This window comes from Mercurialis annua, linkage group LG8, assembly GCF_937616625.2.
Source record: "Mercurialis annua linkage group LG8, ddMerAnnu1.2, whole genome shotgun sequence".
In the NCBI taxonomy this organism is placed as follows: Eukaryota; Viridiplantae; Streptophyta; class Magnoliopsida; order Malpighiales; family Euphorbiaceae; genus Mercurialis; species Mercurialis annua.
In genome coordinates, this window is record NC_065577.1 from 41,095,122 (window position 1) to 41,120,073 (window position 24,952).

Here is a 24,952-nt window from a genome sequence, read left to right on the forward strand (position 1 = left end):
CTTCTTTTTTTATTTTCAGATCTATAGTTTTTTACTGTTTTTTCACTATTAAACATGTATAGAGATTATATTTCAAGATTATAATGCTAATTTCATGTTATGTAATATAAAATTATGGTTATATGGAATAATTTTTTATTTTTTATTTTTGTTTTTGTTTGCTTGTATTTCAATATTTTTTTATTTTGTAGCTCAATTTGTTGATGATGTTTGATTGCTAAAATATTATAATATTACAGTGTTGTTGATCTTATGTTGATTTAGTGTTGATAATCAGTTGGTATTTCCTTGATTGAACATTGAATATTGTATTCTAAAAAAACATTAGCAAATTAGATAATTTTGTGTGAAATAAATTAAAAAAATAAAATTTGACTGAGATTAGATAATGATATGTTAGCATTATCATGTTGACATATTGTTAATTTTTTGTTGATATTCTATTGATTGTCACAGTTTTTCAAAAATATATGTTTTATTTTATTTTTTATATTGATTCGTTGTTGATTTATTGTTGACATTATATTGATAAGTATTTCAACTATTTTTCATTTTCAATTTCATGTTGATATGTTGTTGACATTATGTTGATAACATGTTGATTTCTCAATCATTGAAATATAAATAAAGTTAGTCTTAATTTGCTATGTTGATAAACTGTTGACATGCTTTTGATAATATATTGATTGTTTTTTACTAAAATCAATCAATATTCTCATTTTACAAACATCTTGACTAAATTAGCATTAATTGTTGATATCATGTTGACGTTATATTGATAACTTGTTAATATGATAATAGTAATTCTTATTAAAAAAACAATAAAAGTATAAAAAATTGAAAATTAATGAACCAGATAAAGAAATTATCAGAGTAAGTACTCAAAACAATATGAAAAAACAACAACAATAATTCAAATAAAAATTAAAATCATCCTTATATATAAAAAAAAAATTATAGATACAACCAATACAATATTTCGTAAATTAAAAATATCTATTTCAAAATATTTTGCTTCCTCAATTCTATTCGCAGCTGCATAATTCCTTCAACATCACTTGTGTAATTGTTTTCCGTCTTCCATCTCTCATACTTAACCAAACTTTGACAAACTCAGGTACGATACAATTTCATTTCACAAATTAGATAACTTTATCCGTGAAATAAACTAAACAAAATAAATTTTATCTGAGACTAGATAATGATATGTTAGTATTATCATGTTGACATGTTGTTGATTTCTTATTGATATTTTATTGATTGTCACAGTTTTTTTTAATAAATATGTTTTGTTTTATTCTTGTTGATTCGTTGTTGATTTATTGTTGACTTTATGTTGATAAGTATTTCAACTCTTTTTGATTTCCAATTTTATGTTGACATGTTGTTGATATACTGTTGAGAACATGTTGATTTTTCAATCATTGAAAGAAAAATAAAGTTAGTCTTAAATTGCTGTATTTATGAGCTATTTACATGCTTTTGATAATATGTTGATTGTTTTTGAGTTAAATCAATCAATATTTTCATTTTACAAATATCTTGACTAAATTAACATTAATTGTTGATATCATGTTGATATCATGTTGATAACTTGCTAATATGATAATAATAATTCTATTAAAAGAATAAAAGTATAGAAATTGAAAATATATGAAACAGATAAAGAATATTAGAGTAAGTACTCAAAACAATATGAAAAAATAACAACAAATTCAAATAATAAATTAAAATCATCCTTATATATAAAAATAAAAAAATATTGTACATACAACCAACACAATATTTCATAAATTAAAAAAATATATTTCAAAATATTTTGCTTCCTCAATTCTCTTCGCAGGTGCATAGTTCCTCAGCATCACTTGTGTAATTGTTTTCCGTCTTCCATCTCTCATACTTAACCAAGTTTTGACAAATTCGAATACGATACAATTTCATTTCACAAAATAAAAAAGATGAAATATCTATATCTATACTATATATTAAAGCACGGATGGAGGGACATGCAAATTTACTGAATAATCCTTTCCATTTTACTATTAAATAAAGGTTTTATAGTCATTAATTAATTAGTTATTTAATTAATCACTATTGTAATTAAAGTCCTAATTAGAATAGGTAGATAAATTATCTCCAATTTAGTTTTTAGTATGTAAAAAATAACTAAATTTTCTCCATAGAAATACCTATTTTTTAGTTTGATTGAACTATTAAATTAAAATACTATATTTGGTCCATATATTATTATTTATATTTCTATTTTATTATTTTTAAAGATATTATTAATAAAAATTAAGTTAATTATTTAATTATGGTAATTATAAAACCAAAAGAAAAAAAATCAGTATGGAAAAAAATTCAATAACCGAATATATTATATTTATTTTTACAAAAATTCTTAACTAATTTAATATTAATTATAAATAAAAATTGATATAATTATAATAAATTTACTAATATGTTCATTGACGAGTTACGTTACGAGCCACATGCATAGCACGTAATGTGAAACTAGTCTTAATAAAGACATCATCCAAATCCTTTGCAGGTTCACTATAAGGTTTCTTCTTCGAAGAACTAGATATTGACTTAATCTTAAGTGACTGATACAATCAACATCATATCAACAACATGTCAACAAGTGAAAAGACAAAGATTAACAAGTCTTTCAAAAACAGAACAAAATAAAATAAAAAATACATACAATAACAGATCAGAAAACAATCAATACAAGTTAAATAAAATTAATTATACAAAATAATAATTTTAATCAACAAAATAACAGTTAATAGAATTAAACAAGACAATTTCAAAATAAATTAAGTAAAAAATTAAATAAATTACACAAAAATCAAAAGAGTAGTTATATTAAAATACCTAATAATTTAAAAATTAATCAAATTAACAATAATAAAATAAAAAACAATCATTAAAATTAAAAACTAAAACTAAAACTTAATTCATAATTTCAATCAACAAACAACAATTAATAAGATTAAACAAACTAATTTCAAATCAGATTAAGCAACAAATCAAACAGATTATTAAAAATGAACAACAACACCCTAAAAATTAGACTGACATAATTCAAAAAAACAAGAACGATAAATCAATGGAGAACACCGTACAAACAGTACAAATTAAATACAAGTATCGAAAACTCAACAAAATTTAAAAATTATATAAAAAAAAGAACTTACAGGATTTTATGGAGGAGAAGTTTGTGGAGAAAATGAGATCAAAATTAAAATGAAAATTTGGAGATCGTGTAGAAGAAGGAGAAGAAATCGCAGAGATGAAGGAGCAGAAATCGTGGAAATTTTCTTTCACAGCTCTAACAAAAATCATGGAGAAGAAACATGATCGAGAGAAATAAGAAAAATCGTATAAAAAAAGAATTTGAAGTAAATATTATTAAAGTAAGAAAATGAGGTAGGTAAAGTGAACATTTGGATTGGATCGTATAAAAGTAAAATGTAGCTGATTTCCTGTATTTTATATAAAAGGCCCTTAATTCAAAGGGATTGAATTTGATTTAGTTGCGTTTCATTTATCTATGTTCACAAACAGCTTGTATATAAAGTGACAAACTTTGTTTTACATGATCGCGTTCATTGTGAACTAAACCATACACAAGCTTGATTAAAGGCTCATGAGCAAGTTCATATATAACTTTGATTATGAATTTATTATTAGTTCATAAACTCATTAATAAATTATAGTTAATTTAGTATACATTATTTTTCAAATGAGTTTATAATTATTTTTAATAATTGGTTTTAATTAAAATTACATTATTTTTTCAAATATTAATAAATTTATTTGAACATGAGTTGAATTCCACCATTTAAAGTTTTAAACAATTTACACTACATGTATTCATTACTTTATAGTTTATAAGGATTAGTTTGTACTTTTTTTATTTTATAAATTACTTGTGTAACCCATCAACTTTAATTTATATAATTATATTCTATAACAAAATAGTATATTCAAATATTATAATTTTATATCTTTATTATTATATTTTTTATATATGTATTAGTCTATATGTTATATAAAACTTATTTACTTATATGTCAACTATAATAAAAAAAATAAAAATCAAAATATGTTTTTTATATATATTTATAATGTCTATCAACTATTAACTGTTATCTAACCGCTATCTAAAACAGCTGAATTAAATAAGCCGCTATTCATATATTTAGGAAAATAGTTGAACCAATATGTTCAGTTGACCATTTTAATTGGTCGAATCAACTTTTGGTCGGTTTGGTACGATTAAAACAGAGATCGCTTTGGTTTTAGTTTTAAATTTTTAAATTAAAATTAACCGACTGACTAGATATTCAAATATTAAACCTTTTTTCATTTTTTGTATATTTTTATCGGTTTTAACATAACAGGTCGATATTTAAAAAGAAAATCACTTTTTGATTTAGTTTATTTTTTAAAAGGTCGGTTCAGTTTCAGTTAATGTTTTTTTTTGTAAATTCAATTTTAAGTTTAAAAGAGTTTGGCTTGGTTGATTTGAACAAATGCTCACTCTTACATCAAATTTATTATAAATAATAAAGTTTTGAAAAAATTACTGTGAAGTTCATACATGTGAAAAAAAATTATACTTTTGTTTCACTTGTTTGAAAATCAAACTACATAGTCATTCATTTTTGTTTACATTAATAATTTAATTTTTCTATTCATTTTTTTTGTATTAGTCAATTGAATTAAATAATTTAGTCAAAAAAATCATATTAAAATTATAGTCGTGAAACTTATTTTTTATTAAAATTTAAATAAAATTTAATGATTTAAAAAAATTAGATAAATACGATAAAAGTAAATTGAAATTATTAACTCACTAAATCTCATAATAATATGATTTTTATTTAGACATAATAAAAATATGAATTTAAAAATTAAATTAATTTTTTTTATTTTGATATTTTTATTCAGTTGACTAACACAAAAAATGAATAAAACAATTATATTATGGACGAAACAAAAATGAAAGATATATCATTGAGTTTGGTCTTCCTTTGGGGAAGACAAATCTGTCTTCCCCATTGGAAGACCAGCAGCAGGTGGTCTTTCTTAGAAGAGGAGTAGCTCATTTGCTGAAGAGGGCGGCGGTGGGTTCAAGACGGCGGTGTCGGAATTTTTTTAATTAACTATAATTAATTAGGTTTTACTAATTGAAATTTAATTAATTGAGGTTGTTATTTTTTTTAAAAAAATTATTAATTTGGTATGCCCGCTGTCGTTTGTTCCGAGAGTGTCGAGTTAGGGTGGTTCAATTTTTATTTGATTTTAATAAAAAAATAATTAAAGTTAATTAGAAATAAGAAGGTGAAATAATACAAAAAGATATATAAGCATAAATTTGGTAAGTGTTTTAAATTTTAAAGGTATTTTGAACTTTTTATGAGGGTGAAATAATAAAAAAAAAATTGAAATTTGATTTTGATAAGTAGATTATGGAGTTCTTCTCCCTATTAGGTAAAAGATTCTAAAGGAAATGCTGTAATCGTCTTGGATCAACCGTGAAACATTGAGTTGAGGTTCGAATATTTTTGACTCGTCATTGTCTTTCTGATTTGCACAAACTCAAAAATGAAATAGAATGGAACGAAAAAGATAAAAAATCACTAAACTAAAATTTTAAAAAGTAAGGGTGTTTTGAATTGTTTTTCTAGTGCCACGTCACCCATTTAACGTCTGTTTGTCAAAGTCAAACTTGGAGGAGAATTCTTGTTCGATTTTAGAACTGTGAGGGTTTATTTATACCAAAAATAAATAAAAGATTGTCTTGTACTTTTAGATAAATTTGGAGGGTTTTTTTTGTACTTTTTACCTATTTTTTTAGTATACATAATAGTTTTAAAATGAACAAAGGATCAATTCACCCCCTCAACTTGACATGAAATTTCAAATAAGTCATTTTTACTGTTTTTGGATCAAACAGACCCTCAACTTTGCAAAATCGTACAAATCGCACCCTCTCTAGAAGAGTGTAACACATTCTCTGGTTTTGAAGGGAAAATAGTTCAAAATAGTACTCAATATTTTTTTCATTTTCTGGTTTAGTGATTAATGATTTTAAAATTACAATTTTATTCATTTTATTTTAAAACTTTAAAAATTAATTTATTATTCAAATAAAAACTTAGGGACCAAAATTCCATTTTTTTCTTCTTTTCCTTCCCACGTTCCATGTCCATTCCACCAAAATTTCCGTTTTCTTTTTTTTCCTTCCTCTTCCACGGCAGTCGACAGATTTTGCTTCCTGTCGAATTTTTTTTGCCAGCAGATCCGTTCTTTTGAAGAACAGATCAACAAATATGTTCTTCAAAAGAACAGATCTGTATCTGTTCTTCATGAAGAACAGCAGATTGGATATTCTTCACGAAGAACAACCTTTGTTCTTCGCGAGAAGAACAGAAACCAATTCTTCTCGCGAAGAACAGATCTCGAGAACAACAGAGATCCGTTCTTCGCGAGAAGAACATATCAATGGTTCTTCACGAGATGAACATAAGATTTGTTGTTCTTCTCGTGAAGAACAAATCTGTTCTTCACGAAGAATAAATCTGTTCTTCACGAATAACAGATGCAGATATGTTCTTCAAAAGAACAGATCTGCCGGGGAGGGGGGAGGGAATTTTTTCCGGCAGCAGTTCTGGCGGTAGACAAAATGTTTGACGGTGACGGCGGCGGCGGTTTTCGGTTGATTAGTTGTAGGTGTTTAATTAGAATAGATAGGTTTAATTAGAATTTTAATTATGTTTAATTAGTATTAAATTAAGATTATTATTTTTAATTAGGTAATTCACTCTCTCTTTTTTGTCAGAAGGATGAATTTGAGCCGGTTTCGTTAAGTTGCGGGTTGAGTTGATTCGGTTTTGCTAAGTTGCGGGATAGTTTGACCCAATTTTTTTTTTTTAAATGGCTCATTTGATATTTCATGCTAAGGTGAGGGGGTGAATTGATCCTTTATTCGTTTTAAAATTACAAGAGTTTACTTGGGCTAAAAGTTAGCCAATTATGCCGGCTTACCTAATAAAATATACTCCGCAGCGGTCAAGTCAAATCTTTCTCATTTTGAAAGATTTATGTTTATCTTTAAAATGTAAATAATTTTTTACTGAGTTGAGATTAAGGCTGTGTATTTGGATAGTTCGGTTGGTTCGATCAACAAACCAAACAAACTGATCACTGAAGTTTCGTAAAAATTCAAAAACGAATCGGACTGAAATTTTAAATATAAATTACACCAAATCGAACTGAAAAATTAGGTTTGGTTTAGTTTGATTCAGTTAAAACCCGAAATTTTTATTTTTTTTCAAAATTAATTTAAATTTTAAATAATAAGTGTCTAGTAAACTTTTATATATATTTATTAGTATATGTATATATTGTATGAAATTTATTTATTTATATATCAACTATAATAAAAGAATAAAACCTAAAAATATAATTTTTTTATTTTATAGTTCGGTTTTTTGGTTTTTAAAATGTTCAAACTGAACCGAAAATCGAACACCAAACTCATATCTAATTATAAACCGAACTAAATCATATTCGCCAAATAACCAAACTGTAATTATAATTTTGATTCGGTTTGGTTTGATTGGATTACTACTTTTCATTTTTACTTTTAATTTAGAAATATCTTTTCCTTTTGTCTCCTACCTAAACTCAAAAACCAGAGACTATAAAAGAGTGCGATTGTTTAACAAGTTTGTATCACACTCCAAAATGGACTGCACTGCGTTTTCTTCTACTTATTCTTCGTCAAATTCTAGGGTTTTCAATTCAATCACTCAGCTCTCAAGCTTAACACCTCAGTTCCCTAAATCAATACGTTACAATTCTTCGCTTCGTGTTTCTGATTTCTCATGCAAATCTACCTTTCAGAGACTCACTGCTCGTGCTAAGGTAATTATTTATATTACATTTCCGTTCTATTTAATTTTTGTTTTTGCAATTAAAGTTTGATTTGTGTTAATGTTATTTGGCTGGTGGTTGAAGATGGCTGTTACTGCGGCAACTGGAAATTCCAAGGCGTTATCCCCCTTGGATGGACGGTATTACGATAAAGTGGACGAGCTGTCTCCTTATTTAAGTGAATATGCGCTGATGTATTATAGAGTTCTTGTGGAGGTATCTTTTTTTTGTTATTAGTTTTAATTTGGGTTCATATGTATTTAATTATTTCATAATTGAACAAGCCAGATGCTCTCGTTATAAATATATTACTCTATGCATAATTTGGTCCAACTGATCATACTTTACATGTTGTTATTTATGAGTTTGATTTTGATATTCATAGTTTGGTTCTGGAGTTTGTTGCACTTTAATACATATGCTTTGATAGTATTAATTTAGGGTTGGTGATGTTTAAGGTTTATTTCCGTACAATTTAGTGCCTTCGAAGTGCATAGGATGGTAACCTTTTATTTTGAATTTTGAACTACCAATGATCAAATAAGAAAATTAAGCCATTGATTTTGCAATTAAAATGTCAGCAATTTATTGCAGAAGAAGTACTTATAATCAAAGCATATTCCACAAATTAGTAGGCAGTAGGCACACCATGTTACTAAAGCAAAAATTAGTAGGCTCACAAGTAAGGTGAAATCAGTAATTACGTCCTTCTTATCTGCTGTTTTTGAATAACTTAATGTTGTGTTAAGAAATTATCAGGATTAGTGCGCTTGGGAGTTCTTGTTTTAGTTTTATGTTTTCATTATGAGCTTTTACCATGTGCTAATACCCTTCTCGTACTCCAATTTTATGGTCCTTCCTTCATACCCAAGATAATGTTAATACTAAGCGTAGAATCCCTATCTCAGGTCAAATGGCTGTTGAAGCTTTCACAAATTCCTGAAGTCACTCAAGTTCCCAACTTCACAGAAGAAGCTCAGTCTTATTTGCAAGGATTGGTTGACGGGTTTAGCGAGGACGACTTCTTGGAAATTAAAAACATTGAGGCTGTGACAAACCATGATGTAAAAGCAGTTGAATACTTCTTGAAAAAGAAATGCCAAGTACATCCAGAGATAGCTAAGGTTGTTAGTGATACATTTATTGTTTTATGTGTTGGAATCAACTTGCTTATATCAATTTGATTTAACTAACCATTATTGATTTGTTTACTTTAAAAATTTAATGATTAAAATAACCATCTCTCTTTTAGCCTACAGGTGCGTGAATTTTTCCACTTCGCTTGCACATCTGAGGATATCAACAACCTTGCCCATGGTTTGATGCTGAAAGATTCATTGAACAAGGTCATGTTTCCTGTCATGGATGAATTAATTGAAGCAATATGTAACATGGCTGAAGAATATGCTTCCATTCCAATGCTTTCTATCACTCATGGACAGGTAAATGAGCTATCTTTTTGAATTATTAATGCAGTGTCGTTTTTTAGTAGAAATCAATATTCCCGTGTCTGAAATGTATGCTGTTTTTGTATTGGTCAGAAATGAATCTCTGTCTGATTTTAATCTTTTAAGCATGCCGGTCATATTATTGTATTCAACAAAAGTAACATAAAGTGTATACTACATATTTATTGATCTTATCAGCTTTGGCTTCATAATTTTGGCTGTTTTAGTTTGCTTTCAATATTGGTTGATACTTTTACAGTGTATAATTGGTGTATTCTAAGCTAACAATTTTGTGGCTGTAAACTTGTGACTTTTTTTTTGTATTATAGACAGCTTCTCCTACAACTATGGGAAAGGCAATGACAATTTTTGCTGCTAGGTTAAGCCAACGACGGAAGAAAATTGCTATAGTTGAGATAGAGGGAAAATTTGCTGGTTCAGTTGGAAATTATAATGCACATTTTGCTGCATATCCTGAAGTTAATTGGCCTTTGATTGCCAAAGAGTTTGTGGAATCGCTAGGGTTGTGCTTTAATCCATATGTCGATCAGGTGTGTTCTTCTGCCCTTTTTAAAGATATCATAGTTAGACTTTGTGTTAAAAAAATTGGAATTTTACTCTATCAAATATATCTGAAATAGAAAAAATGGCAAATGGTAAAACAGTTCGTGTATAAGAAGTGGATAAGATGCTTTCTTTGCATTAAAGCTCTGAATGGATTGGCAATGTGTCAATATAAACTTTTGAACTACTTGTGTAGAGTGTCAGCAGTAAGTACTAGTTGAAATATTTGGAAGTCTTTGAATGACTGCGTAGCACGATTCTTGTTTGCTTCTTTTCTTCTTTCCCCTTCTATATTCCTCTTTATGTTTAAGAATGCCATTGTCTGTTTTTCTAATGGTGTCTTTATTCTTATTTTGCAGATTGAACCGCACGACTATATGGCAGAACTTTTTTATGCAATTGTCATTTTTAACACTATCATGATTGGTTTTGATAAAGACTTATGGACATATATATCCTTATCCTGCTTTAAGCAGGTGGGAGTTTTGGAGTGTGATTGACACTGATAAATGTTTTATTTAAATACGGAATGGTTACTTAATTTTGTTCATAATTTGGAGCAGATAACTAAAGCTGGTGAGATTGGGTCTTCAACTATGCCTCACAAAGTAAATCCTATAGATTTTGAAAATAGTGAAGGTAACCTTGGAGTCGCCAATGCAAATTTGTGTCATCTCGCTCAGAAGTTGCCCATTTCACGTTTGCAGGTAAGATGCAGTCCGTTTCTGTTTTGACCTATATTTATACGTCATACGCATGCTTGTCTACCCTTCTGGTTGTTGCATCTAGTCACGTAGCTATGATATGCCAATTTAAAAAGTCACGCACAACACTTGTCCAAAAGTGGCTGATGTAGGCTTGATCTGTGTGTTAACATAGGTTGCATGGTGCAAAATTTGGCTAGTTTATTTGCTTTCTTTTTCCATGGTTCTTTCTTTGTAGGCTAGGTCTTAAAATCTAGTTTGTCGTGTCTGCTTTGGTTTTTATGTACCTGTTCCGCAGATCACAAAGGCATTGACTTTGCAAGTTTTATAATTATCTATCTTGGCCATGACCCTTTCTTGTTATGTGTTTTATTTTCAGCGTGACTTGACTGATTCAACTGCTTTGAGGACTATGGCCTATGGTTTTGGACATTCTCTTTTAGCCTACAAAAGTGCATTGAAGGGAATAGGAAAGCTACAGGTATGAAGCAGCTGATTTTAAGCTACATCTGTTGAAAATATTTAAAACATGTTTTGGAATTTTACCACAAACTTTAGCGTGTTTTGGAATTTCAACACAAACTTTCATTCAGTAATGGCAATTTAAAACATGAACTCTCATTTTTTTTTTTGCAATTCGAAATACAGAACAATTTTCCGCTAAAAAATGTTGATATGGACATCGGTATATACATTGGTCTGGGTCCACATCAGCAAGTTTTTAACGGAAAATTGCTCAGTGTTTCGAATTACAAAAATTAGAAAGTTGGTGCTCAACATTGCAAAAATTAAAAGTTGGTGTTAAATTTGCCAAAGACGCTAAAATTCGTGATTTTTAAAGCAATTAAGTCTAAAATCTATTAATCCTTTTAATAGATTGATCAAATATAGACTGGCTTATCTTTCATGCGTTTCTTTAAGGTGAATGAAAGTCGCTTGAGTGAAGACTTGAATGATTCATGGGAGGTGCTTGCGGAAGCAATACAAATGGTATGTACCTTTTAATCTTATAATTATTTTTCTTTTATTTTCCTTCATACACAAGTTAAATTGGAATATCGAATCTTGAATTTTTCCAAGTACAGCGCCCCTTACTTTTTTAAATCATGTGCAGGTTATGCGGAAATATGGCGTTCCAGAGCCTTACGAGAAGCTGAAAGACCTGACGAGGGGAAGAGCTGTTACCAAAGAAATTTTAAGAGAATTCATCGAAAGCTTGGAATTGTCAGAAGAAACAAAAGCCTATCTTTTGGAGCTGACTCCACGTAGCTACGTTGGAGCAGCCGAGAGCATCACCATGAATTTTATAAACGGGAGGAAAGCTCTGTGAAGCAATGGTTACAAGTTGCCCAGAGAACCGGGTAGATTGCGTTAAAAGAAAATTATTGAAACAGATCACATGACATTTTAGGTAGCGACACATTTCTGGTCTCAAACTCGATTTTTTTACTGGTCGTAGTCAAAGATAGTCTTCAAGAGGGGTGAATTTTTGTGAAACGATAATTTTTTTGTTAGCTTTATAATCAATGCTGGGATTTTGTTTTATAGTTTTATTCTCTTTGGTGTCCCGAAGTAGCAAAGTTTAGGACATGGTATGCATTTCATATTTTTCACTCTTGCATTTGCTCCACAGGCAAAAAAAAGGTAAGTTTCCTTACTGAGTCATTTGTGGAGGTAAATCTTTTTTTTTTTATAATTTTTACTTCTAATACTGTAATTACAATTTCAGTTCGGTTTGATTTGGTTCGATTATTACTTTAAATTTAGAAATATCTTTTCCTTTTGTCTCCTACCTAAACTCAAAAACCAGAGACTATAAAACAGTGCGATTCCTTTAACAAGTTTGCATCACACTCCAAAATGGAGTGTACGGCGTTTTCTTCGACGTCAAATTCTAGGGTTTTCAATTCAATCACTAAACTTCCAAGCTTAACACCTCAATTCCCCAAATCAATACGTTACAACTCTTCGTTTCGTGTTTCTGATTTCTCATGCAAATCTACCTTTAAGAGACTCACTGCTCATGCTAAGGTAATTGTATATATTATATTTCTATTCTACTTAATTTTTGTTTTTGCAATTAAAGTTTGATTTGTGTTAATATTATTTGGCTGGTGGTTGAAGATGGCTGTTACTGCGGCAAGTGATGCGGAGTTACCAAATTTAACGGCGTTATCCCCCTTGGATTGTCGGTATTGGGATAAAGTGAAGGAGTTGTCTCCTTATTTGAGTGAATTTGGGCTAATGTATTATAGAGTTCTTGTTGAGGTATTTTCCTTTTCCTTTTGTTTTTAGTTTTAATAATTTGGGTTTATATGTATTGGGTGTTGGCGTGTTATCTTTTTAAGTGATTGAATTTGTTAGTTATGTCTCTTCATTGCTATGTTTCTTTAGCCATTTAATTTAATTTATTACTATGGGAATCACTTTAAATATATTAGTTTCAAAATAGACACAATGTTATCATATATAAAGCTAATACACTAAGTGAGACATATTATATACTTATAATAAGATGATTTTAGAGATTACTTATAAACTTCCACTTTCCAATGAATCCTTTTACTCACACAATAATTAAGCATGCTTAGGAATTTCTATAGATGATCAAATAAGAAAATTAAGCCATTGATCTTGCAATTAAAATGTCAGCAATTTATTGCAGAAGAAGTACTTATAATCAAATCATATTCCACAAATTAGTAGGCACACCATGTAACTAAAGCAAAATTTAGTAGGCTCACAAGTAAGGTGAAATCAGTAATTACGTCCTTCTTATCTGCTGTTTTTGAATATCTTAATGCTGTGTTAAGAAATTATCAGGATTAGTGCGCTTGGGAGTTCTTGTTTTAGTTTTATGTTATCATTATGAGCTTTTACCATGTGCTAATACCCTGCTTGTACTCCGATTTTATGGTCCTTCCTTTCATACCCAAGATAAAATTAATGTTAAGTGTAGCATCCCTCTCTCAGGTCAAATGGTTGTTGAAGCTTTCACAAATTCCTGAAGTCACTCAAGTTCCCAACTTCACAGAAGAAACTCAGTCTTATTTGCAAGGATTGGTTGATGGATTTAGCAAGGATGACGCTTTGGAAATTAAAAAAATTGAGGATGTGACAAACCATGATGTAAAAGCAGTTGAATACTTCTTAAAAAAGAAGTGCCCAGTGCATCCAGAGATAGCTAAGGTTGTTAGTGATACATTTATTGTTTTATGTGTTGGAATCGACTTGCTTATATCAATTTGATTTAACTAACCATTATTAGTTGTTCATTTTAAAGATTTAATGATTAAATATCCTCTCTTTTACCCTGCAGGTGCTTGAATTTTTCCGCTTCGCTTGCACATCCGAGGATATCAACAATCTTGCCTATGGTTTCATGCTGAAAGATTCAATGAACAAGGTCATCTTTCCTCTGATTGATGAATTAATTAAAGCAATATGTAACATGGCTGAAGAATATGCTTCCACTCCAATGCTTTCTCGCACTCATGGACAGGTAAATGAGCTAACTATCTTTTTGAATTATTAATGCAGTGTTGTTTTTTTAGTAGAAATCATGAATCCCTTGTCTGAATTGTATGCTGTTTTTTGTATTGGTAAGAAACGAGTCTCAGTCTGATTTCAATCTTTAAGCATGCGGGTCATATTACTGTATTAAACAAAAGTAACCTAAAGTGTATACTACATATTTATTGATCTTATAAGCTTTGGCTTTGTAATTTTGGCTATTTTAGTTTGCCTTCAATATTGGTTGATACTTTTACAGTCTATAAATTGGTGTATCCTGAGCTAACATTTTTGTGGCTGTAAACTTGTGACTTTTTGTTGTATTATAGGCAGCTTCGCCTACAACTTTGGGAAAGGAAATGGCAGTTTTTGTTTCTAGGTTACGCAAACAACGGAAGAAAATGGCTCAAGTTGAGATAATGGGAAAATTTGCTGGTGCAGTTGGAAATTATAGTGCAGATCTTGTTGCATATCCTGAAGTTAACTGGCCTTCAATTGCCAAAGAGTTTGTGGAATCGCTAGGGTTGCGCTTTAATCCATTAGTCACTCAGGTGTGCCCGTCTTCCCTTTTTAAAGATATCATAGTTAGACCTTGTGTTAAAATAATTGGAATTTTACTCTATCAAATATATCTGAGATAGAAAAAGTGGCAAATTGTAAAACAGTTTGTGTATTCATATATGTTAATCCAGAACAAGCTAATAAGTGGATAAGATGCTTTCTTTGCATTAAAGCTCTGAATGGATTGGCAATGTGTCGATATAAACTTTTGAACTACTTGTTTAGAGTGTCAGCAGTAAGTGGTAGTTGAAATATTTGGAAGTCTTTGAATGACTGCGTAGCATGTTTCTCGTTTGCTTCTTTTCTTCTTTCCCCTTCTATATTCCTCTTTATGTTTAAGAATGCCATTGTCTGTTTTTCTAATGGTGTCTTTATTCTCATTTTGCAGATTGAACAACACGACTATATTGCAGAACTTTTTCATGCAATTATCAGATTTAACACTATCTTGATAGGTTTTGATGAAGACTTATGGGGATATATATCCTTAGCCTATTTTAAGCAGGTGGGAGTTTTGGAGTGTGATTGACACTGATAAATGTTTTATTTAAATACTGAATGGTTACTAATTTTTTTTCATAATTTGGAGCAGATAATTAAAGCTGGTGAGATTGGGTCGTCAACTATGCCTCACAAAGTAAATCCTATAGATTTTGAAAATAGTGAAGGTAACCTTGGAGTCGCCAATGGAAATTTATCTCATCTCAGTGAGAAGTTGCTTATTTCACGTTGGCAGGTAAGATGCAGTTTGTTTCTGTTTTGACCTATATTTATACTCCATGCCTGCTTGTCTACCCTTCTGGTTGTTGCTTCTAGTCACCGTATTTATGATATGCCAATGTAAAGGGTCATGCACGGCACTTGTCCAAAAGTAGCCGATGTAGGCTTGATCTGTGTGTCAACATAGGTTGCATAGTGCAAAATTTGGCTAGTTTATTTGCTTACTTTTTCCATGGTTCTTTCTTTGTTAGGTTAGGTCTTACTAGTTTGTTGTGTCTGTCTGCTTTAGTTTTTACGTACCTGTTCAGCAGATCACAAAGGCATTAACTCCGCAAGTTTGATAATTATCTATCTTGGCTATGACCCTTTCTTGTTATGTGTTTTATTTTCAGCGGGACTTGACTGATTCAACTGCTTTGAGGAGTATGGCCGATGGTTTGGGACGTTCTCTTTTAGCTTACAAAAGTGCATTGAAGGGAATAGGGATGCTACAGGTATGAAGCAGCTGTTTTTAAGATACATCTGTTGAAAATATTTCAGGACTAACTGTTAAATCTAGGCTTGATTGGTTCAAAAATCACGAACTTTAATTCAATTGTGGCAATTTAAAACATGAACTCTCAATTTTTTGCAATTCGAAATACTGAATAATTTTCTGCTAAAAAAATGCCGATATGGACATCGGAATATACATTGTTTTGCGTCCACATCAACAATTTTTTAACGGAAAATTGCTCAGTGTTTCGAATTACAAAAATTCGAAAGTTGTGTTCGACATTGCAAAAATTTAAAGTTAGTTTTAAATTTTCCAAAGATGCTAAAATTCGTGATTTTTTAAAGCAATCAAGCCTGAAATCTATTAATTCTTTTAATGGATTGATTCATATATATATATACTGGCTTATCTTTTGTGTTTCTTTAAGGTGAATGAAAGTCGTTTGAGTGAAGACTTGAATAATTCATGGGAAGTGCTTGCGGAACCAATCCAAACTGTATGTACCTTTTAATTTCATAATTTTTTTTTTCTATTTTCCTCCGTAAACAAGTTATATTGGAATAACAAATCTTGAATTTTTCCAAGTACAGCGCCCCTTACTCTCTTAATCATGTACAGGTTATGCGGCAATATGGCGTTCCAGAGCCTTACGAGAAGCTGAAAGAGCTGACGAGGGGAAGAGATGTTACCAAAGAAAGTATAAGAGAATTCATCGAAGGCTTGGAATTGCCAGAAGAAATAAAAGCTCATCTATTGGAGTTGACTCCACATAACTACATTGGAGCAGCCGAGAGCATCACCATGAATTTCATAAACGGGAGGAAAGCTCTGTGAAGCAATGGTTACAAGTTGCCCAGAGACGGTATTCTTATAGCAGAGGATGCGACCGGGTAGTTTGCGTTAAAAGAAAGTTATTGAAACAGATCACATGACATTTTAGGTAGCGACACATTTCTGGTCTCGAACTCGATATTTTTACTGGTCGTAGTGAAAGATAGCCTTCAAGAGGGGTGAATTTTTGTGAAAGTATAATTTTTATGTTAGCTTTATAATCAATGCTGGGATTTTGTTTTACAGTTTTATTCTCTTTGGTGTCCCGAAGTAGCAAAGTTTGGGACATGGTATGCATTTCATATATTTCACTCTTGCATTTGCTCCACAAGCAAAAAAAAGTAAGTTTGCATAAACAGCTTACTGAGTCATTTGTGGAGGTAAATCTTTTTACATTTTTTACTTCTCATACTGTAAAATACAGTAAGGTGTGAACAACTTTGTAATGTCACTATGTAGAAATATCTGTGCAACTTCAAATTAAGTTCTTGTACTTATCCACCTTTTGACATTGAACCCTTTTATTTTTATTTATCAATATTGAGTCCCTATACTTTAAATTTTATAACAATTAGGCCCTTTTATAATGGAAATAAATTGTGTATACTCCATGCGCCGTTAGTGCGATTGAAAAATGATTTTTATTCTTAAAATTTTATTAAAATCTAGTACCTCTACTTATATTTTTGTTGACATCAAATCTCTAATCTTATTTTCAGTCTAAATTGACATAGTTGACATTTTTGTGACGGAATGATTTAATATCTATAAAATTAAAAATGTAAGGAGTCATTCTTGACAAATAGAAATATGGGTATTCAATGTGTAAAACAGGACAAGTGCGGGGACCTAAAAATGCGTTATGCTTAATATTAGTACTTAGTTGCACGTTATTCAATAAGTATGGTGATGCAAATTCTGTTTATATCTTTATAACAACATACAAATATTGTATGTACGTAACTGCAACCATATCTCTTCAATAAGTGCATAGCCACAAATTTATGGGAGATGGTAATTAGCCTCACCCCCAAAAAAAACCCCACTTGACCATTCTATCTACTCTTCATCAGCCACGTGTCATTACTCTGTCAACTGCTTATCTTAGTTCAAATTTTGCATCATAATTTCCAACACCTTAGCAAACTGAAACCAAAACCAGTTCCAAATTTCAGTAACTGAACTGATTAACATGGAGACAAGCATGGCCTGCTGTGCTCGTGGGGCTTTGTTGCCCGGTATTTCTTCTCAGCACTCGAAAGCTCTTGCTTCTTCACCTTCCTTTAGCTCCAAGGTATGTTCATCGATTTTAATTCCTTGTATTATAAGGCATTAACTCGCGTAGCGCACTATTAGTGAAATTACTTATGTTCAAATACTAACGTTATCTAAAATGCGTGACAGAGTCTAAAATCAAGCTCGCTATTTGGGGAATCATTGCGGTTGGTGCCACGATCATCATTTAAGGTTTTAAAGGCAAAGAACTCCTCTGTCTTGACCAAATGCGAGATTGGTGACAGTCTGGTAAGCCATAGACACAAGACAAGCATGCTTCTTTCACTTATATACTATGTAGCAGAGACACGGATATGGAGAAACAAGACACTTGAACACGGACACAATGAGACAATGTTATTTTAAGGTTTTCTAAATATGAAGTTCCAAGTCCGAATTGTCAAGTTTCCAAAACATGAACGTTGATTGATTGAACTGTCCGTGCTACTCAGGTCATATATATATGCTATAGTCTATAAGTTTGTGAAATTTAAACATTATTCCTGTGGTTGCAGGAAGAGTTCCTGACAAAGGCAACCACAGACAAGGGACTTGCAAGATTGATGACGTGTATGGGAGAGGCATTAAGAACTATTGCGTTCAAGGTCAGGACAGCATCTTGTGGAGGCACAGCATGTGTCAATTCCTTCGGGGACGAGCAGCTTGCTGTTGATATGCTTGCCGACAAGCTTCTTTTTGAGGTTAGACTTGAACAAATGATCAACATACCACTACATTTCTAATGTTGCTTGCTAACATTTTTTTTGTTTCAACTAAGCTTGCTGTACTCTCTTAAATTATATTTGGTTGTGTAAATTTACTGATTTATGTTCCACAGCACACAGCGGAAGAAATTTCTCCCTGAATTCACCGACTTTCGGAATACATTTGTTGTTTAAATTAACTCCTTTCATGTTCATTGTGTAGGCCTTGACTTACTCTCACTACTGCAAATTTGCTTGCTCTGAAGAAGTTCCTGAACTGCAAGACATGGGAGGCCCAACTGAAGGTCTGCATAATCTACAATTTATTTGCACTTCAAAATCTATTCATTCCTTATAAAAGAAAAAGAGACTAATTGTAATGATCAACATATCAACAGGAGGATTTAGTGTTGCTTTTGATCCACTTGATGGATCCAGTATTGTCGACACAAATTTCTCTGTGGGTACCATTTTTGGAGTGTGGCCAGGAGATAAACTAACTGGAGTAACAGGAAATGATCAAGTTGCATCAGGCATGGGAGTTTATGGTCCAAGAACAACTTATGTTCTTGCTCTTAAAGACTACCCTGGCACTCATGAGTTCCTTCTTCTCGATGAAGGTGCGTCTTCAATATGATAATTGTAATTCTTGATATTATTGATTTAAGAGCTCACCGCATCAAAAACATTACTTTTAATGTATTTCGAAGCCTTATATGCTCTTAAAATCCGTATTTCTTTTATCTTGCTCAAAAGAAATCTATTTTGCATCTTAAAGGAAAATGGCAACATGTTAAGGAGACAACAGAAGTTGGTGAAGGAAAATTGTTCTCCCCAGGAAATTTGAGAGCCACATTTGACAATCCTGAATATGAGAAGGTTCTAAATTGTACATCTACTGATTTAAGAAATTTTATATTGTTCTCATTATGGCTAAAATTTATGTTTTTTTTTCATCAACAGTTGATCAACTACTATGTGAAAGAGAAGTACACTTTGAGATACACAGGAGGAATGGTGCCTGATGTTAACCAGGTTGGTTCTTTGACTGAGTGGTAGTTTTATTGCATGGAAACTTCTCAATACTTCTGTTTCAGCATTTCATTTCCGTTTCCGTAAATATTTCTGAAATTTCAAAACTCTATATTTAGGATTAGTAAAGACGTTTACACAACGATTACCATCATTTCATTTTTATATTTAAATAACTGAACTTTCATTTGGACATCAACGGGAGGTTACTATAGCAATTCAAGCCAAAAATAGCTTATATGGCAATGGACATTTCGAATAATCACACACATTTCTGTTTCCACAGAAGCAACTTTTGACCTGAATTGCTATAATAACTTCCCATTGATGTAAATCTGAAAGTTCAATTACCAAAATATAACAATTGAAACAATGGCAGACGTTCGGTTAAGGGCATATTACCTATTCTTGTAACATATATTATTTTCCTGTTTTCCGTTTCAGCAACGTTTCAGCAAAATGATTAGTTAGGAATTCAATGAAAATTCTTGTTTGGTTCTCTGATAATATTTGAATATTTACAGATCATTGTGAAAGAAAAGGGTATATTCACCAATGTGATATCACCAACCTCAAAAGCAAAGCTGAGATTATTATTTGAGGTAGCTCCTTTGGGATTTCTGATTGAGAAAGCTGGAGGGTACAGTAGTGATGGGCTACAGTCTGTGCTAGACAGAGAGATTATTAATCTCGACGACAGAACTCAAGTCGCTTACGGATCGAAAAACGAGATTATTCGATTCGAAGAAACTCTATATGGGAAATCAAGACTCAAGGCTGGAGGTGTTCCAGTTGGAGCTACTGCTTAAGTGACAATACTTTCTTAAGATAATTGAATTTGTCTTGAAATGATCATTTTTTGTTTTATAATTTAAGTGTTATTGAAGTATAAATAGATTGGATTCACATTTTAAGGTATGTTGATCTCAAGATTTTTGAGAACTTGGAGTTATCTATATGAGTTTCACTTGATTAAGGGCATTGGATAAAAAAAATAAAAAACCAAGAAAATCTGCCCAAACAATTGTAAATCCCTAAGTTAATGAACTTGGAATTATCATTATCTTGTTGTTTTCTTAGTACTTGCCAATTCTTGCATTGTTTTATAGGATTCTTTCACAAGAAACAACATTTTATAAGGTGTAAATCAGTTAAATAAACTTGAAGTATTGTTTAGGTTTGCGTACTTGTTGAACCGAGTATTTTAATGTCTGAACTCAACTAGGTAGCTGACTCGAGCAGCTCGAGTCATTAAATATCGAATGGTTTAGTTTTTCCCGAGTCAATTTTGAATAATTGATGAGTTGACTCGACTCATTTACACTCTTATTTAAAACTCAAACATTAATTTTTCACAAACAAAATTTCTGACAGAAGTATTCTGGATCTTAATAAATCATGGTACGCATTCTTTTCTTGTAACTCATTAAAAATCTTGACAATCATTTATTCTTTTAATACAAGTCTTATAAATCATTAATTTTCCCTAATGCACCATCTCTTATGTGTACCTAGACACTTGAAGGAGCACAAGCTAAATGGCACGGATCGGTCGGAGGTATAGTCGATGCACCAATCAACAAAGTGTGGAGCGTAGTATCCGTAACCAAAAGATTATCAGAATGGATGCCAATGGTCGAAAACTGCACGGATCTAGCCGGAGACGAAGGAAATCCAGGGTACGTCCGATTGGTCTCGGGATTCATGTTCCCTCAAATAAATGGTGAAAGGTCATGGATTAAAGAAAAGTTGATATCTATAGATAGAAATGAACATAGCTATGTTTATAAGATGGAGGCAAGTAATGTAGGGTTAGATGGTTCTATAAATACTTTGAAACTTGTGGATTATGGTGATGATTCTACATTAGTAAATTGGTCATTTGAGATAGATTCTTTGGATGGTGTTTCTGAAGATAAGATCATGGATTATCTTGGATTTCTTTATAAATCTTGTATTAACAGGATTAAGGGTGCCTTGGAAATTACCATCTAAAAAAATAGAGATTATTACCAATGAGCTATAGCTCAAATGGTATAAACGCTAGGCAGCAAACTGCTAGGTCGTGAGTTCAATTCCTCCCACAAGCGCTCCCCCCTCCCCAATTATAAAAAAAAATAGAGATTATGATTTGAAAATATCATGAAATATAATGCTAAATACACTTTTTTTTTGCCTTTGCATACATAGTTTAGTGATAAGAAATGTTGTAATACGAATTGAAAATTTGAGGTCTAATTATTCATCAATGTAATTAGAAGAAATATATGTTTTTTATGATTAGAAAAAAAAAGAATGTTTGTGTGAAAAATTGAACTCACGACCTTAATAGAATGGTGCTCTACGCTTATACTATATAAATTATAACTTATTGATAGAACAACACTTTTCACCTTTGGAAGTTCATTAAAAGTCAATTACAGTATTAAAAATGTTTAACTTTTTAAAAGAAATGAATAATTGGTTGTCATTGAAATGTATTTATCAGAATTAGATCAAAATTGATATATTCAAATAGTTTAAATATAAATAAAAAAATTGAAAATGTGGAATATTTTTGGGTGATAATGCCAAATTTTTATTATCAAAATAAAGCATATGATATCAAAAAAGCATTACTTATAGTTGTTAATTATTTTACTATAAATAATTTGACATGGCTAAGACCTAATTGGAAATCAACATGATATAGAATGTATGAATAATAATTAATATAGTTGCTAACAAAGACAATTTTCATGGTGATCTCATAAAAGTTTTGTTTGTCTGAAAATAGGCATGCTTAGAAAGGGAGGAAAAAGTGACATCAAATTGAAAAATTGTGGGGTTTTGAAGAAAAAACAAAGGTTAATTTGGAAATTGATAGGGCAGTGATGCAAGTTGAGTGTTCAAACCCTATAATTATGTGATAATTTTTTTTTCTTAGCATGTTTTAATTGTCTATAAGATATTAGTAGTATATGAAAACCATTTCTCAACAGAAGAAAATGATTTATATTAAGGTTCATACATTTATGGACCGTTACCCATCACCACAATTACCAATATTTTTCTTAAGGTTTTATTTTAATCCTTCTGGAAGATCTAGTAATGGCTGGTATTTTTGCCAACTAATTACTCATATAGTTACACTATCATAAGCACATTATATTTAAATTTTAAAACACTGTACAATAGAACAAAGAAAAAGGGTCGTATATGCTTCTAATATTTGATCAAAAATTCAACTAAATAAAGAAAAGGGGTCGTATACGCTTCCAATGTTTGACCAAAAAAATCAACTAAGCTCTTAATAATTAGAAAAGTGCATAATTATATATAAAAAAAAACTAAAAAGGTGCATAGACAACGTCAATATTATTGAAAATAATCTTTTACGCCTTTATTGTTAACATCATTATTTTAAAATGTGGTTTCCGTTTAACAATATGAGAGATTTATTTGACGAGCTATTTTTCTTCAAAAAATACCATTGATTAAAATCAATCCATAATTAAGGGTCAAATGGAGCTATTAGATAATCTACCATCTTAGTTCCGCCACACGTGAGTCTATAATCCAAATTTCTTTAAAACAAATTGTATCGAATAATGATATGTTATCTTAGTAAACGATATACTCAATGAGTATATCAAATTAAATGAAATTTTATTGACCAAAAATATGTAAATAAAAAAAAGGTATTGTCATATTTTTATAAAGGCTTAATGGTAGAAAAAACCCAAACCTTTGCAACTTGTTGTAATTATATCCAAACCTTTTAATTTTTGCAATAATATCCAAATTGCATTTTTTTGTTGCAATAATATCCAAATTGCATTATTTGTAACAATAATAGTCAAATTAATGGCTAAACTTGTTGTTTTCAATTAAGATATTAGACTATTATTATTTTTTGGTGTATAATAATATAGTAAAAGTCTCCAAAAATGGCAAAAAAACTCAAAAAAAATCACATAAAAAGTGCAATTTGGATATTATTGCAACAAAATAATACAATTTGGATATTATTACAAAAATTAAAAGGTTTGGATATAATTGCAACAAGTCGTAAAGGTTTGGGTTTTTTTTGCCATTAAGCTTTTTATAAATTAGATATAGACATATGAAAGAGGCAATTGTAATTTTAATGAACTATCAACTTTGATAATTTAAAACACTAACTATAAATTTTTAGAATCGGAAAAACCAAATAATTTCCAGATAAAAAATACTGATGCAAAAGTCAGAATAATTTATAATCTTATGTCAATCATCAGTTTTTCATCAAAATTGCTCAGCGTTTCAAATTATCAAAAATTGATATTTCATGTCCAAAATTGCTAAAATAGAGACACAGTAAGATCATAATAAACGTGGAAGCAATTTCGGTAGTATTATTGTGTTTATCGTTATTCACTAGTTAGAGCATTGCCAAAAAAATTATAATATTTTTGTTTCTTTTAAATAGTAATGGGCACTATATATTACATAAATTATTAGGAGATGAATGAACTATGTTTTTTCATGAAAAAATTGATTTTTCTATATTTAGTTTTAATTTAAAATATAGAATTTTTTTGTCAAACAAGTCCCTCATGTTTAGACCAAGGATCAATTAGGTCTTTAAATGTGGCATTTGTGAGATTTAGATAATGCCACATAAACTATTTCTAAACGACATCCGTATTTCAAAGTAATGCCATTGATAGTGAGGGCGTCAAGGACTGTTTTCAAAAATATTAATGGTGTTTACACACCTTTTTGGATATCGAGGGTCTAAATCCTCGAATCAAACATTAGGGGCATATGTGCAATTTGCAATTGGGTTTATCATTATTCGATTATTAATAGCTTTCATCATTGGAACTCTTTATCCATATCACACTCTTTGGCAAACAATAAGATCTTTTTTGTGTGTCAGAAATTTGGAAGGCAAGAAACGTAAGAATTTTTCGTCATGAGATTGCTCAAGTCAATGAAGTGGTGTTCAATGCGATTTTCAAAGCGGTGGACTTTTACAATGATAATATAATAAGAACTTTACATATTCGGGATATGATGTTTTTCGTACTGTTCTTTTGTAAATTTTACATATTCGGAATATGATGTCTTTTAGGATTGTGCTAATATATCCATCATTTATCAAAAAAAAAAATTATATTCACCGAT

The 24,952-nt window shown here is 30.5% G+C and overlaps 4 protein-coding genes across 5 annotated transcripts; all 4 read left to right on the forward strand.

The window, feature by feature from the left end:
- The first annotated feature begins 7,657 nt into the window (after window positions 1-7,657).
- On the forward strand, window positions 7,658-12,216 carry LOC130014582 (uncharacterized). Its single transcript, XM_050353542.1, has 10 exons — window positions 7,658-7,944; window positions 8,038-8,169; window positions 8,862-9,077; window positions 9,213-9,395; window positions 9,731-9,952; window positions 10,325-10,441; window positions 10,529-10,672; window positions 11,049-11,150; window positions 11,591-11,659; window positions 11,784-12,216. The coding sequence occupies exons 1-10, from the start codon at window positions 7,765-7,767 to the stop codon at window positions 11,997-11,999; spliced, it is 1,581 nt and encodes a 526-aa protein (XP_050209499.1). The 5' UTR covers window positions 7,658-7,764; the 3' UTR covers window positions 12,000-12,216.
- Window positions 12,217-12,221: 5 nt separating this feature from the next.
- Window positions 12,222-17,291, forward strand: LOC126660191 (uncharacterized). Of its 2 annotated transcripts, XR_008789775.1 has the most exons (12): window positions 12,222-12,313; window positions 12,480-12,700; window positions 12,794-12,937; window positions 13,643-13,858; window positions 13,989-14,171; window positions 14,512-14,733; window positions 15,132-15,248; window positions 15,336-15,479; window positions 15,856-15,957; window positions 16,387-16,455; window positions 16,578-16,899; window positions 17,037-17,291. XR_008789775.1 is itself a non-coding variant. In XM_050353541.2 (11 exons), exons 1-11 carry the CDS (start codon window positions 12,259-12,261, stop codon window positions 16,791-16,793), a joined length of 1,689 nt encoding a protein of 562 aa, XP_050209498.2. In that variant the 5' UTR covers window positions 12,222-12,258; the 3' UTR covers window positions 16,794-17,035. The 2 variants fall into 2 exon arrangements, 1 of the variants encoding a protein (XP_050209498.2); XM_050353541.2 differs by lacking the exon at window positions 17,037-17,291 and having other exon boundaries at window positions 16,578-17,035.
- Window positions 17,292-17,901: 610 nt separating this feature from the next.
- On the forward strand, window positions 17,902-20,743 carry LOC126660193 (sedoheptulose-1,7-bisphosphatase, chloroplastic). The gene is made up of 8 exons (XM_050353543.2): window positions 17,902-18,084; window positions 18,195-18,314; window positions 18,581-18,766; window positions 18,993-19,074; window positions 19,168-19,389; window positions 19,548-19,648; window positions 19,733-19,804; window positions 20,326-20,743. The coding sequence occupies exons 1-8, from the start codon at window positions 17,983-17,985 to the stop codon at window positions 20,608-20,610; spliced, it is 1,170 nt and encodes a 389-aa protein (XP_050209500.1). The 5' UTR covers window positions 17,902-17,982; the 3' UTR covers window positions 20,611-20,743.
- A 100-nt stretch (window positions 20,744-20,843) lies between these two features.
- On the forward strand, window positions 20,844-21,803 carry LOC126660194 (uncharacterized). The gene is made up of 2 exons (XM_056104193.1): window positions 20,844-20,951; window positions 21,317-21,803. The coding sequence occupies exons 1-2, from the start codon at window positions 20,844-20,846 to the stop codon at window positions 21,794-21,796; spliced, it is 588 nt and encodes a 195-aa protein (XP_055960168.1). The 3' UTR covers window positions 21,797-21,803.
- The last annotated feature ends 3,149 nt before the right edge of the window (window positions 21,804-24,952 follow it).

What these genes read in the sequence shown, in the direction of transcription:
- LOC130014582 (XM_050353542.1), top strand. Translation starts at nt 7,765, where the DNA reads ATGGACTGCACTGCGTTTTCTTCTACTTATTCTTCGTCAAATTCTAGG. An exon ending in TACATCCAGAGATAGCTAAG is followed by an intron (nt 9,078 to 9,212) that starts GTTGTTAGTGAT and finishes TTTAGCCTACAG; the next exon opens with GTGCGTGAATTTTTCCACTT. An exon ending in TTTCTATCACTCATGGACAG is followed by an intron (nt 9,396 to 9,730) that starts GTAAATGAGCTA and finishes TTTGTATTATAG; the next exon opens with ACAGCTTCTCCTACAACTAT.
- LOC126660191 (XM_050353541.2), top strand. Translation starts at nt 12,259, where the DNA reads ATGGTATGCATTTCATATTTTTCACTCTTGCATTTGCTCCACAGGCAA. An exon ending in GACTCACTGCTCATGCTAAG is followed by an intron (nt 12,701 to 12,793) that starts GTAATTGTATAT and finishes TGGTGGTTGAAG; the next exon opens with ATGGCTGTTACTGCGGCAAG. An exon ending in TTAATCCATTAGTCACTCAG is followed by an intron (nt 14,734 to 15,131) that starts GTGTGCCCGTCT and finishes CTCATTTTGCAG; the next exon opens with ATTGAACAACACGACTATAT.
- LOC126660193 (XM_050353543.2), top strand. Translation starts at nt 17,983, where the DNA reads ATGGAGACAAGCATGGCCTGCTGTGCTCGTGGGGCTTTGTTGCCCGGT. An exon ending in GCGAGATTGGTGACAGTCTG is followed by an intron (nt 18,315 to 18,580) that starts GTAAGCCATAGA and finishes CTGTGGTTGCAG; the next exon opens with GAAGAGTTCCTGACAAAGGC. An exon ending in ACAATCCTGAATATGAGAAG is followed by an intron (nt 19,649 to 19,732) that starts GTTCTAAATTGT and finishes TTTCATCAACAG; the next exon opens with TTGATCAACTACTATGTGAA.
- LOC126660194 (XM_056104193.1), top strand. Translation starts at nt 20,844, where the DNA reads ATGAACTTGGAATTATCATTATCTTGTTGTTTTCTTAGTACTTGCCAA. An exon ending in ATTTTATAAGGTGTAAATCA is followed by an intron (nt 20,952 to 21,316) that starts GTTAAATAAACT and finishes ATGTGTACCTAG; the next exon opens with ACACTTGAAGGAGCACAAGC.